General features: G+C 50.0%; 1 protein-coding gene across 13 annotated transcripts in view; it reads right to left on the reverse strand.

Moving 5' to 3' along the window:
• The window catches only part of ARHGEF9 (Cdc42 guanine nucleotide exchange factor 9), a 173,156-nt gene that overhangs the window by 43,588 nt on the left and 116,614 nt on the right, over positions 1–12,954 (reverse strand). For all 13 annotated transcript variants that reach the window (XM_032196072.1, XM_032196073.1, XM_032196071.1 and 10 more), the window contains 2 exons: positions 6,550–6,741; positions 183–362 (listed from right to left, as the gene is read on the reverse strand). In XM_032196072.1, the coding sequence (XP_032051963.1) occupies positions 183–362; positions 6,550–6,741 (372 nt within the window). The remainder of the gene's footprint in view (positions 1–182; positions 363–6,549; positions 6,742–12,954) is intronic.

Here is a 12,954-nt window from a genome sequence, read left to right on the forward strand (position 1 = left end):
CCTGCAGCTGTACCTCCCAAAGTGGATACAGTGCCTGTGGAGGAGCCCGTGGTGTGTAACTGGAACAGAACAGGACTGATGAACACAAGCTAGATTCTGAGTGGTTCCTGCCTTCTGACTTCTGCTACATCCCCACTGCACCCACCATAAAACAAAAACCAAAAATTGCCAAATGGACTTACGTGTTCAAGGAAACACGGTCCAATTTCACTGAGATGGGGATCTTCTTTGTTGTACTGTTTCTCCAAATCCCGGACAAAGCCCATCTGAAATCTATAGATATCTTCAATGTTACCAAAGATGATCTTTAGCTGTTCATCGTTGAACATATCCCGTCTCTTCCGGCATTGCTTCAAGTAACCCTGTAAGAAGCAAGACAGAGCAATCCATAAAATAACCCGAACGCTTTTCCTGAAGCAGCTCCCAAGTTTTTCTTGAGGACGGAGTAAGTGAAAACAGAACCAGAAAACATCTCTGAAAACAAAATCCACTTTTAAAGCATGACAGTCTCCATCAGCTGCTTTCTACAAGTAAGCGTGCAATAGGGAAAACAGGCTTCAAAAACCTCTAGGTCCATTTTTGACAGACAATATTTCATTTACAACATTTGGCACTTGCAAGCACTGCTCCCACTGCAACCTGCACACCACAGCGCTACCCTCGCCCAGGACACCCCAGCCCCAGCATGTACCAGGCTTTACAGCCCACACCAGACAGTGCTGGAGACAGAGCGTGTACAGAAGAGAAGTGCAGAGGGGAAACAGCGCCTCAATGTCCTTCAGCATTCTGCATGAATCAGTTTTGCAGAGGGAAAGTTCCCCAGAGATCTCAGGCAGTACAGCCTGAAACTGCCGTGTCCCTGCTTGTGCTGCAGAGAACAGCAGCATTTGGCTGATGGCTCAGAGAGGTGCGTTACAGCACCGTACGCCTGGTCCTTCAAAACTCCCTGCCTCGCACTACCCAGCATCAGGGGCAGCTCCTGCGAACATCGCTGTTTCCCCATCGTCTTCAGTGGCATGTGGCATTACAGGGAAAGCTGGGAGGGGCTGTTTGGTCCCCTGCCTGCTCTGATTTCTCATTTTAGCCACAGCACTCACGATAAGGAAGCTGCCTACCACGCTGAGAAATACTTAACTAATATGTGGCTGCATGGCCTTGCTCTTGGAAGAGAGCGGTGTACCCGTCCCGAGTCGTTTCAGCACCTGGTGACATGCCGAAGGCAAACACTCTTGCAGCTTTCCCTGACGTGGGAGGCAGCATGGTTTGTCCCACACCTGAGACAAAAGCAAGAGGGCTGCTGTCCTGCTGGCCTCCCAGCAGGGAACCCCAAAAGCAGTGCAGGAGGTTGGGGGCGTTTCGGCTCACCCGATCGAGGGAGCAGCACAAGCTGCATCAATGCCATCTAGAGGAAAGCAGCATCGTTCTCATTTTTGTTTCCTCTATCCTTCATGAGATTATTCCAAATACACTATTCCGAACAGCTAAAATGTGAAAATTTTGTCCTATTTTCTCAACTACCATCTCTTCTTCCTTGGTTAAGTGGGAACAGAGGACCAGGCTTTGTGTCCTGCTTTGTACAAACATCAGGCTCACTCACTGAGCCCACAGACATGAAAGGTAAACGGAGAGAGAGGAAGAACTGGCATGTAGAGAGCTTACAGAAACTCTCCAAAATCACAGAATGAATCTGCAATAGAGCTGGCAGCAGTTCAGGTCTCCTGCATCCTGACCCAGCGCAATAACCAAAAGGTCCCTCTTCATCTTCATCTGCCCGTGTTACCCAGTGGTGCTGAGCCCACGTTTAGCTGGACAGCACACAAACAAATCAGCAAGGAAGCACTGCTCCAAAGACCTCCTGACCTAAAAAGACAGGGCGGATCAATATCCTGGCAAAAAGAAAACACACCACCCCGATCCCTGTCTGCGTTCCTGTTTTGCTGGCCCTGCCTCGTCCATGAACTCACCGCCCTGGTTTTGGCTGAATCACGAAGCCTTCAGACACTGAAATACATGTGGGGAGGGGATGGGGTGTCACATGGAGGTTCGGGGTGCCTGGGCTGAATTTCTGACCCTGCCACTGATCTGGGTGACACTGAGCAAATCACTTCTCCCCCCCATGCCTCGCCTGTCTGGATGATTTAGACTAGAAACTTTGCAAGGCTAAATATCAAACGCTGTGCTGGCCTCTTCTGGACCGCGGCCTCTTGACTGAAAACAGAATGATATGGGGGTCATCAGGAGATGACTTTGCCTTTATTATATAGGGAGAGGAAGAAAAAAAAAAAAAAAAAGAAGGGAAAACTGCCAACAGCTCCAGTTGAATGGCTATATTTGGGAGCTCTAGATGCTTAGTCACACAGACGAACCGCCAGCTGGTGACACGCAGCTGCTGGCCCACAATGCGAGCCATTGGGACGCTATAATAAGCTGTCCTTCAGCCTCACCATGTGGTTCCTGGGAGGGAGAACTTCAAGCAGATGAATGATAAATGCAACTTTGGCCGACCTGGCACAGAACCAGCCTCTGTGATGTCCAGCTTAGCTAGAAGGATGCCATTACCCCGAAGGTGCCTGCTTTTTCAGCTGGGAAGCTTGGGTTATGGAACACCTTCCACGTTTACCAGATCTAGGTCTCCCTTCTTCCAAGAAGCTCCTCGATGACTCACTTCTCTGGGTTTCCCTCTCTCATTTTTAAGGCCAGGAGGAATGGGAACAGGCTGGTTCCCAGGCTATAGGACAGTTGAAGGGCAAACAAAAATACAAACCATCACGGAACAACGCACCTATTGCTTTTCGTGTTTACCTGCTTGTCTCAGAACAGCTACAAAAAATTAAAAAATAAAATAAAGACGTGGACCTGCCCACAAGGCCAGGCTCTTCTTTTTGAAGCTGGCTGCAGCGCGAGCAGTGCAGCAATGTGTCTGTGCTGGGGCCTCTGCCCCGCTGCATGCTGCAGGCTGCCTGCAAGCCAGGCTCCCCTCGCACACACACAGCTCTGAGACATCAGGCAGTGGATGATTTATGTGAACAACTTCCAGCCCTGGGGTTGCTGTTGGCTGCAGCTACCGTCGTGAATATTCCCCGTCCTCTGTGTGCTGGTTCATCACTTCGCCTAAATCACGTGCTCCTGAGAAGCTGAAGCAGCACGTTTCTGCACAGGCACCTATGAAACCACAGGGAGAATTCCCAAACGCATGGAATTCCCAAGGCTTCTCCCCTCTCCAGTTTGTGCGTTTTGATGGTTGGTTTCCAGCAAAGGGGAGAGTGCAGATTTACAGATAACACGCAGCAAGCGCCAGCTAGAAGGCTGCTGCATATTTTTTCCGGTAAATTTACTTCTGTTACATAAAACAACGTCATCTTCCTCCTGCTCATCCCATCAGGTCTGCTCAGAGGAGGGATAGCTGACTGATGAGCAGATGTTGGAGAGTGTTTTGTTCAATGAATACCTAAAAATAGCTGTCAAACTGGCTCCCTTTAAAGTACATTTCCATGTAGTCCCTGAGGTAAAGGCCAAAGTTGGAAAGTATCTGCAGGAGGTTAAGTGCTAAGTTTTCTCCACCCCAGAATGGGTTTAGAGACGGTCAGGAGAGGTGGCCAATCCTTCCATCCTTCTTCTCGTCCTGCTGAGAGCACGGTGAGATGCTCTCAGCAAGAATGCTCTCAGCATGAGGAGATGAGAGCTGCTGCAGGCTCTGAGTGAAAAGGCAGTGGTGGTGATATTCCCATTTCCTTCCATCTCTGAGCCACGCTGGGGAGACCCTGCCCTGTAGACTTCCCTCCAGGTTGGACCAGTACCATCTGGGCTAGCAAAATCCTCATCTCCTGAACAGCAAGGACTGAGCATCAGGCACGGATCCGTGCATCAGTCCTGCTCCTCTCCCCACCAGCACCACTCATTTTTTGGATGCAGACTGTGATTGCCCTGGGACCCGCCTAAAATGTGTAATGAAGTCCATCAGGAACACAAGCTGGTTCCTCAGAAGGGCACAGAAGAAGCCAACCCCGAAACAGAAGAAGCACAGGAAAGCTTGTCCCAGCTCTGCGCAACAGAGCCACTCTGACCGGCTAAGATGCAGTGAGGACGTTTGCTCCTCAGCATTCAGAGCTGTCCTGGCACCAGAGCAAAGTTTAGGTGGAATCCAGACAACGTTATTAAAAAATAAATTCAAAGTGAAATTAGTTGGAAAAGAGGAAAAACACAGCTCTGGAAGTTGGCTGCCCTTCCTCCCCTCCCACCCCCAGATTACTCAGAATACAGAGGTTTCCTTTCATCTCCCAACTGCTTCTCTGTTCCCACCCCTTACATTAAGCCTCATCTCCTAATCCACGTCCTGGTCCCAATCTGCTGCTCCCCAAAGCACACCACCCTGCTCTTCGTGTGACCAAAGCCCCGGGGCAGGGGACGTATTTTCGTGCCTGGGGATGGCCACACGGACCTATGGAGCTTTACTGGAGAGGCTGTGCCAGTGAGGCTGGCTGCTGCTCACCATTAGGAAAGCCTAGTTTTCAGCAGCTGATTATTTTTCTAACCTCTAACTGCTAAGCCTGAATTTCCTAGTGCTGGATGTTTCCCTGAGGCTAAATTCTTTTTTCTTCCTTTTCCCCTCGGTGATATTTCAGAATAACGATCCGTCAGCTCCCCATAACGCGGGCCAGGGAACGCTCAGCATTTTGCCCCTAATAAAAATCTTCGCAAACCCGTTCCAGCGAGCAGCAGCAGCCAGCCCTTCACACTCAAACAAGGGCGCAGCAGCAGCTGCTGGTGCTGTATGGCTTTGCTGAGCAGGGGGATTCCCCCAGCCTCCGAGCCAGCTGCATCGCGCAGGTAATTTTCATGCTGGTGCTGGCTGGCTTGTGAGCTCCTGACTCGGCAGGGCTAGTGCCACGGGTGTTGTAAATAATAACACGGTGTGTAAGAATATAATAGCAGGTACTAGGCACACGTCCTGCAACAGAAAAGAGCCGTCAGAGGGCTCTCATTACCTCACAGGGGCTACGGTCCTCCGAGAACGACCCCACATCTTAAGGTGCCACAATGAACGAGTCCTAACGCCAGTGAAACTCAGCAACAAGAGCAAAACTGCACTGCTGAACCCAGCTCTGAATCAGGCCCAGCCCTCACCACCCACCCACATCTCCTGGAGCCCTGGGAGCAGCTTGTGCCAGCCTGGGTCTCCTCTGCAGAGGAGAATGCCCATTTGGGTCCTCCTCCTTTTTTAAGCGAGGCAGCTGAATCATTTCCTGATGCTCTACCTGACAGGAAGATTTATCCCTCAAGACTGTTTTGTATCCCACAGATCTCTCCCACATATTGGGCATATCGTTGGGTGCTGTAAATCAGTGTTACCCCGCGGATCTCACTGGAACTATACCTATCTGCACCTCCGGGGAAGCTGATTTAGCAGCAGCCCGGTGACACGACTGGCAAATGCAAGTTCAGATTTATTTTGTTGTTCAACAGAAAAGTGCAAATGCAGGAAAAGAAACACCACGTGGAAAAGTTCCTGCAGTTCTTCCCTTCTTCAGTGCAAAGCCCTCTGACTGAAATAGCACGCTGAAATTAAGCTCATTTGTTTCCAGATTGAAATCCCAAGATTCTTCCATATTTGAACAGCATCACAGAGGTTTTTTTGGATGGCTGCTCTGCCTTGTCAATAGAAAAGTGGCAAGTATGAAGGGAGGATGAAGACATTTGCTAAGCAGTATTCACAAAGGGCTTCAGCACATTGGCTCTGGGAAGAGAGAGCCCAGGCTCACAGCCCCCTAAACACTCCGAGGGATGAGCTGAAAGCCCTGGACCTTGATTTTAGTGCTAAGGAACTTCTGCCTCTCCGTAAGAAGGATGCACAGTGCCCAAGCTGTCCCGCAGCACACTCTGACAGAGCTGTATGGTCCCCTTCCCAAACACCCCACGCACTTCAGGCGCAGCTCAGGGCCCCGAGGCTGCAGGCCAGTCAGGAGCTGGGGGCGTTAATTGGACGTAATGAGGAAGAACCAAGTGGAGGATGTGAGGGGGCAGTCATCAACGTGCATTTGCTTGCAGTTTCCCTTACACTATGCAAATGTAATGTACCTCATTTCCCAGGGTGAGATCATTCTGCTCGCTGGAAGAGAAGGCAAATGGAAGCCCCCCTGAGCAAGGGGAAATTGTGAACCCAATGTGAAAGACACAGGTGGAATGGCTAACTGATTGCTTTAATTACAACCTAATTTCCTTAGCCACAAGTTCAAAAGTAGACAGCGATGGGTTTTAATTAAGAGAAATGCTTGAAAGATCTCAACCTCATAATTTTTCAGTCAAAGTGATACAGAAAAAAAGATCAGAAAATTGTATTTTTGGTTAATACGACCTAAAGCTAATTAGCAGCTCCAGTAGAAAATACTCAGAAGTATCAATACTTATTGACGGATGCTGCTCCTCAATTACACACACTCCTAATAAACACAGTGTGACTTTTTCCCCATCACCCCAGGACCAACTCAGTCCTCAGCTCTCAGCAGCCCATCGTGCGTCCTGCGGGGTCCCCAGCGCCACAACCCCACGTACCTCGCAGATGTCCTTGAGGTGCTTGATGTAGTGGCGCTCCGTGTTCATGATCTCGTTGATGACGTTGGCTCTCATCTGGTCTCGGTTTTGGACGGTCCGGCCGAGGCAGAGGCAGTCGGCGTTGGGATCCAAGTGGCCGTTCTGCACGTCGCTGGTTCCCTCCTCCACGCCATCTTCTTGATTCACCCAGAGCTGTGAGGGGGAGAGGGGAGAGCAACAAGCTGAATCGTAAATCCATCAGGAAGCCAGCGAATGAAGAGAGGCCGGGTGATGGTAATCGTGATCGTATGATGGTACGGCCTAGGACCTTTCCAGCTGACTGATTTACGAAGGACGAGATATGGCTGGGGCAGAAATCTGAATGAATCTGAACATCAGCTCAGGCTCTCTGGGTTGCGGCACTGAGGTTGCTGCAAACTTCCCAGGCCAGGATTTGTGAATGAGCATTGATTTTCATTTCACAGCAGCTTTCCCCATCATTTCACATGAAGAGCCATTCTCGCTCAGGCAAATGCCCTGCCTCAGCATCTGAGATTGTGATCCCACCCTGCGCTGAGCTCAGACGGGGCCGTTCCTTGGCAGAATAAATCTCCGAACGGGACTGAGGGCAGGTTTGGACTGGGAGCCAAGCACACCCCTGGGCACTGAACCCTTCGAATGGCAGTGAATTGCTGAATGCGATGAAAAAAAGGATCTCTGCCTTTTCAGCACACTGAATTTCCATCCCCAAATAAAAACATCCATTGAACCTGTAAGCTAAAAGCTAGCGCTGACTCCTAGTCTCTGTCTTTGAGCGTAGCATATGGATCAAATGCTTCCCTTTGTTATCTCTTCCCCAAAATAAAATCTGCTTAAAGTGACTCTTACAAACTCAAATTGGGCTCAGCACAGTTTGTAAATGAACATTACATAAAGGCTGAAACACAGAAATAGTGCTGGCTTACAAATATCATCTCCGTTGTTATATAAATGAAGCAAGTTTTCTTCTTGGCATTTAAAGACCAAAATACCAGAGACCTTGGAACATAAAAATACATCTACCTGTACACAGCGAAACCGTCCCCACCGACAGGCACAAGGGAAACAAGCTGCAGAGTTAGCCGGATCTTTTCTTCTTCTTTTGACTGTTAACAGTTTTTAGGAATTTCCCATTTTTCAGCTTAATTCCCATTTTAAACACCTTCATTGTGTGCCTGTGCAGACTGTGTTCCTGCAAATTAGTAAAGTGAAAAAAAAACCTAGCCCTTCCCACGCTCCTTCCCTGTTTTCCTAACCAATTATTATGTTTAGCTAAGCCACATTGCCCCTTATTACAGCTCCCACATTTTGTCTTCCTACAGTGAGCCGCACAGGCCAAGAAGCCGAGGTGTTTGCAGAAAACACATCTCGAGCAGAATGTTAATGGTGCCATTAACTTAGGAAAGACAAAAAAAAAAAAAGCCATAAAAAGCCAGACTGTTCACCTGGGTCGTGTTTGTGCCGTGTCCAGGAGCTACCAGGGACTTTGCACGCGGGGCGTGACGGTGACAAGATGCCCTCGTGGCCAGTGGTGAGCAGGGGCCACGTCCTGCCTGCTCTGTCCACCTGGGACCTCCTCCTGCCCGTGGGACAGCCTTTCAGCAACCCCCAGCCTTGGGACCTTTCCCCAGGACAGTTTAATGTCCCGTGTGACAGGGCAGAAGCACAGCACGGCGAGTGCAGCTGTCAGCTCTGGTTTTCCGTGCCTGGATGAGCCCCAGGGGAAGAGGAGCACCACGACACCGGGTGCGGAGGCACCCAGGGTGTCCCAAAACAAAAAAATCTTTGTAAAAAGGGAAAAGAAAAACTTGAAAGCAGGAATCCTACAGGTTTTGAAGCTCGCAGGCAAACAGCAAGCTTGCAAACTTGGACGGTTTGTGAAAGCTGTAGGGTTTGGTACGCCGTTTGGGTAGTGTGGGAGCACTCCCCGCTTCCACATCTGGGAATCTCAGGAGTCCTGCTTTTTTCTTAATGAAATTTTTGCTCTTTCCTGCTAGGATTCGTGTTCCCAAAAGGAAAAAAAATATACCGCTGCAGTCTAGATGACTCTTGTTTTGGCTTAACAGCAAATGAAACAACTTTTCTGGGATGGGAGGAAGCCCGATGTGCCTTCCACCTGCGCTCTCCAGCCCCAGCTGCAGGAAGGACTAATCCCACAGCGCTGTGCAAACACGCCGGCTTTTTGTCTTAACCTCTCGAGTTCTCCCCAGCTCAAGCAAGAATCCTTCTTGCAGGGGATTATTTGAAGTTTGGAGCGTGCCTCACAGCGGACGAGGCACATTCCCAGCTCTGCTGCTGACCCTGGGCCAATCGCTTCTATCGGCTGAGGCTCTCCACATCTACAAATGGGGACGAGCTGCCTTACCTGGGACATCTTGGGAATATTCTTGAGGTTTGTAGACTTTATGAAGGGGAGGCATAGGGAAGCTTTTGCACAGTTTGAAGCATGGACCTGAACGCATCACCGTGTGCTCACCACACTCACCCATGAGCGACCACTCGGCAGAGGGACCTTTGGCTGCTTTTACACCTTCAGCTTTGGGGTTTATGCAGCTCCCACATCCTCTCGTGCTTGCCCCAAGGAGTAGCTGTGCTGTGTTTGGGCAGGGAAAATTAAACTGAGAGCCTTGTGTCCTCTGACCCCCACAAGCCCCCAGCGGGCAGATCCTCTCTGCTTCACCGACCTGCTGGCTCAAACCCCGAGCTGCCACACTGCAGGCGACAGCAAGGGGCAGGAGGCAAACTGGGGGTGACACAATTTTTTCCTGGTATCTTAGTAAATGTCATACCGAGTCGATCCAGACCATACTGCTCAGGTTCCTATTTTAGCTCAGTGCACGGTCGCCGGTAGGCAGGGGGCTTTTTGGCTGGGATTTAGCCACACGCAGCTCTCCTCCTGAAACGCCTGACCCTCCTCTGCTGCGAGCAGCCCTGAGATGGCACTAATGGAGCCATCTCTCCTCTCTCCGAGCTATTTTCCAACGTGTGCTGGACACCAAGGCGCAGATTTACCTGCCTCCCGGTGAAAATGGGTCTGTTTTCTAAAAGGAACTTCAAAACTCTGGTTTTCCCTCAGTCTCACCTCATCTGCTCACTCTTCCCTGCTCCAGGGGGGTGGCTGCCCCCCTGCCCACGGAGAGGAGCTGGGGATTCAGGTCCCCGGCAGCCTGTCACCTCAATTAGATCTCAAGAAGCCTCTCCAGGCTCCTGTCCTCCCCTCCTCAGCAATTAGGGGCAGTGGCTTGGAGCAGGGGGATACCAGCCTGGATTACTGCATTCAACAGCACCTATTTTTTAGGGGAAAAATAGTGAAAATAACAGCTGTTGAGCAAGCATCAACAACCCTACAATAACAAATCAGCCTTCGGTGCCTTTTTTAACACCTCTGCAATGCAAAAAAGCACAGTCTCTGAAATAATACAGCACTGTGCAGGCCTCCCCCACACTGCTGAAGAGGTTCAACGTGGAAAAAAAAAAAAAAAAAAAAAAAGAAGAAGAACGCTGCCAAGAGAACCATTTCAAACTCTGCGTATTGAGAATTAATTAAAGGGAACCATCAAAAAGTGCAGGAAAAAATCCAGTTGCATAATGCCAGTCCTAAGTGGTATTTCACATGGAAAGGCCACCCGAGGTGTGGGGAAGAACAGGCTTATCACGAGGCTCGCAGTCCCCAACTGCAAACTCAACCCTGATTAGGAAGTCATGACCAGGAGCAATTGGCAGAGGCAGATAAAAGTAAAATAGCCAAATAAAAAAAAGCCCCGTTTGCCTAAGGACACGGTTCCAGGAGCCAGGGAGAGCTGATCGCTTCATTGTGCTGCTTAATATTGGATGTGATTTATATAAAATCTGTAGGAAGGTGATTTATCAATTTGCAGCCATACCTAAATGGTGCAGAAAATCACCAAACGGCACCGTTCCCACATTAGCTGACCCGTAATTACTATACATCTAGACTGCCGAACGCACTCGCTGTATAGAGGACATTTTACTTGAATAGGCACTGAGGGCTGATAGTCTCATAATAATCAGAAAGCATGATAAAACAAACATTTTAGCAGCCATCTGGATTATTAATCTCCTTCCGCTGGAGATTCACAAGGACAGAACTAGCAGATAATGTGCCATCCTGGATTCTAGCTCACAATTAAATAATGTGGCACGTTAATGATACAGGCAGATCCTTCCAGAGAGCTGTTACCAACCCCTGGCATCTCCGCTCACCAGTGACTTCCCCAGGTACCAGTGCACACAGCGCAGCCTTAACCACAGCCTGGCACTGAGTGGTGGTGTAAATCCTACAGCTGGAGGTGAACGTGTGAGGCTGCAGTGACCCTACAGAAATAAGGACCATCTCACCCACCTCGCCGTGCTGCCCTGGCTCCGCAGAGCTGCTGTGCTTTGCCCTCTCTCCTTCCTCCCATGAGCTGGTGCTGCCACGCGTGCTGGACTTGCTATACACGTGCTCTGCTGGGCTCTGCACTGGATTAACAATTTCACTTGCTCGTTTATAACCAAACGAAGCCATGGTGCAGAGCTTTGCACAGGTCAAACAGCGGTGAACATCCGTCTGCACATCACCCCAGCGGTCGGGGCATGGCCTCTCCGGGCTGTTAGGGAAAAGCAGCCTTCTCCCTGCATCCCGCCCAGGATGAGGAATAGGACTCTTGGCACCAGAAGGAAAGGCAGCTGAAGCCAGAGTTCTTTTTCCTCCTGTGGTGCTACTGCTGTTCTTCCTCTGCAGTCTGGCTCTAGCCTCCCTGCCCTTTGCCTCCCTGCAGCACACGAGCTTTTTGGTACCTTCTCTTTCCCTCCTGCAACTCTCCACCTTCAGCAAATCCACTTCAGCTCTTCCTCTTCCCCCTAAAACTCTCCATTGCCGGCCTCAGAAGTTCCCTTTATGCAAAGGGAAGAAATATCTTTCACTCGTTTCTGGAAAAGGAAAAAGCAACAGACTACACGGACAGCTTCGGGCTCCGTGCCCCTGAAAAATAGCTCGTGTGAGGAAGGGCCCCGCTGCCTGCCTGTGAACCTCCGGGGACCCGACAGATGCTGAGCTGTCTGAGTGGCGTTCGTTGCCATGCTAATGGCAGCTGCAATTAGCACAGGCAGTGTTTGGATGCTAAAATGCTGCTTGACTTTATAAAAAAAAAAAAAAAAAAAAAAACACCACGCAATTTGTCTGCAGCGCATCCTGTCGCTGCGGAGCGCTGCTCACGCTGTGCGTGATACCTCCACCAGAAGCTATTTTTGTGCCAGATTTGCCACAGGAGAATAAAACCTGCTTCACAAGGCACTGGCTCTGCAGCAGGCACTGCAGCACACGCCGGTTTATTTGGGCAACAGGTGAACGCCGTCCTCTTTTCCCCGGGAATCCTCACCGAGCTGCCACTTGCTGAGGAAACGCTAACGCAACAGCTGCAGCGGGCTGCGAGGCAGGGCAGCAACGTGCAGCTCTAGCAAGAGACCTGCACACACAGCAAGGATGATTTTAGGGGGGGAACAACACCTGCAAGAGAGAGGAGTCACAGCCCCTACGAGCACCAGCCAAACTGCCTGCCAAATAAAGAGGACTGGGGTGTAGAGCGTCCTAAAAAGTGCCTTAAAAGCTTACACCAATTTATCCAGCACGTGTCCTTGAGCAGGACAAAATGAAGTGGGTCACAGGCAGCGTTACAGCAGGAAAATCGATCTCAAATCACAATGCTTAGGGAAGCCTCAGCAATGGGGAGAGCGGAGATGGATCCTAGCTGCACTCCTGCACTTCTCCCTCGTAAGGGACCACGAGGGATTACAGCCACGGCACGACTGCTGCCCCTCGGCCCACAGCACCCCAGCAGTCACGAGGCAACCCAAGAAGCCGCAGTAAAACCTCCCCAAGCCCACGTTTGCTCTTTAGCTTAGCTCGGTAAATGTAGGGAAGAGTCACCACTGTTGAAGTGGAAGGAAATAGATTCTGGAAACTCGGTCTGCCTCTTGGTGTCCAAAGAGATTAAGGGGAGCTTTGTAACAAAATAAATCCCCTTCTCTGTCCGGGATAGGTGTGTTCTGCTGTGTCTGTCTCCAGGGAAAGATTTAAATCAGTAAGGTTTTAGGTTTTATTGCCAGTGGAAATACAGCAGGGCCCAAACGGGATGCCCTCTCGTTTCATGTGTCTGAAGTGTTGGAATCTCACCCCAGCCATTTTGGAGATGTGATGTTGGGCTCTGCAACCAAAGCTTTGTTTTGAGACTTAATTTTCTGCAGGAGACCTTGAGGTACAGCAATTGATGGATCCATTTGCAGTACTGGGGTATTGTTCTGCGCTGTGAATTCCTCTCCACAAATCCTAAGCCTATTTTTTGAGCTTACACATGGACGTAGCAGTATGCAAAACCACGTCAGCCC

The sequence above is a fragment of the Aythya fuligula genome, chromosome 13 (assembly GCF_009819795.1).
Source record: "Aythya fuligula isolate bAytFul2 chromosome 13, bAytFul2.pri, whole genome shotgun sequence".
Taxonomy (NCBI): domain Eukaryota; kingdom Metazoa; phylum Chordata; class Aves; order Anseriformes; family Anatidae; genus Aythya; species Aythya fuligula.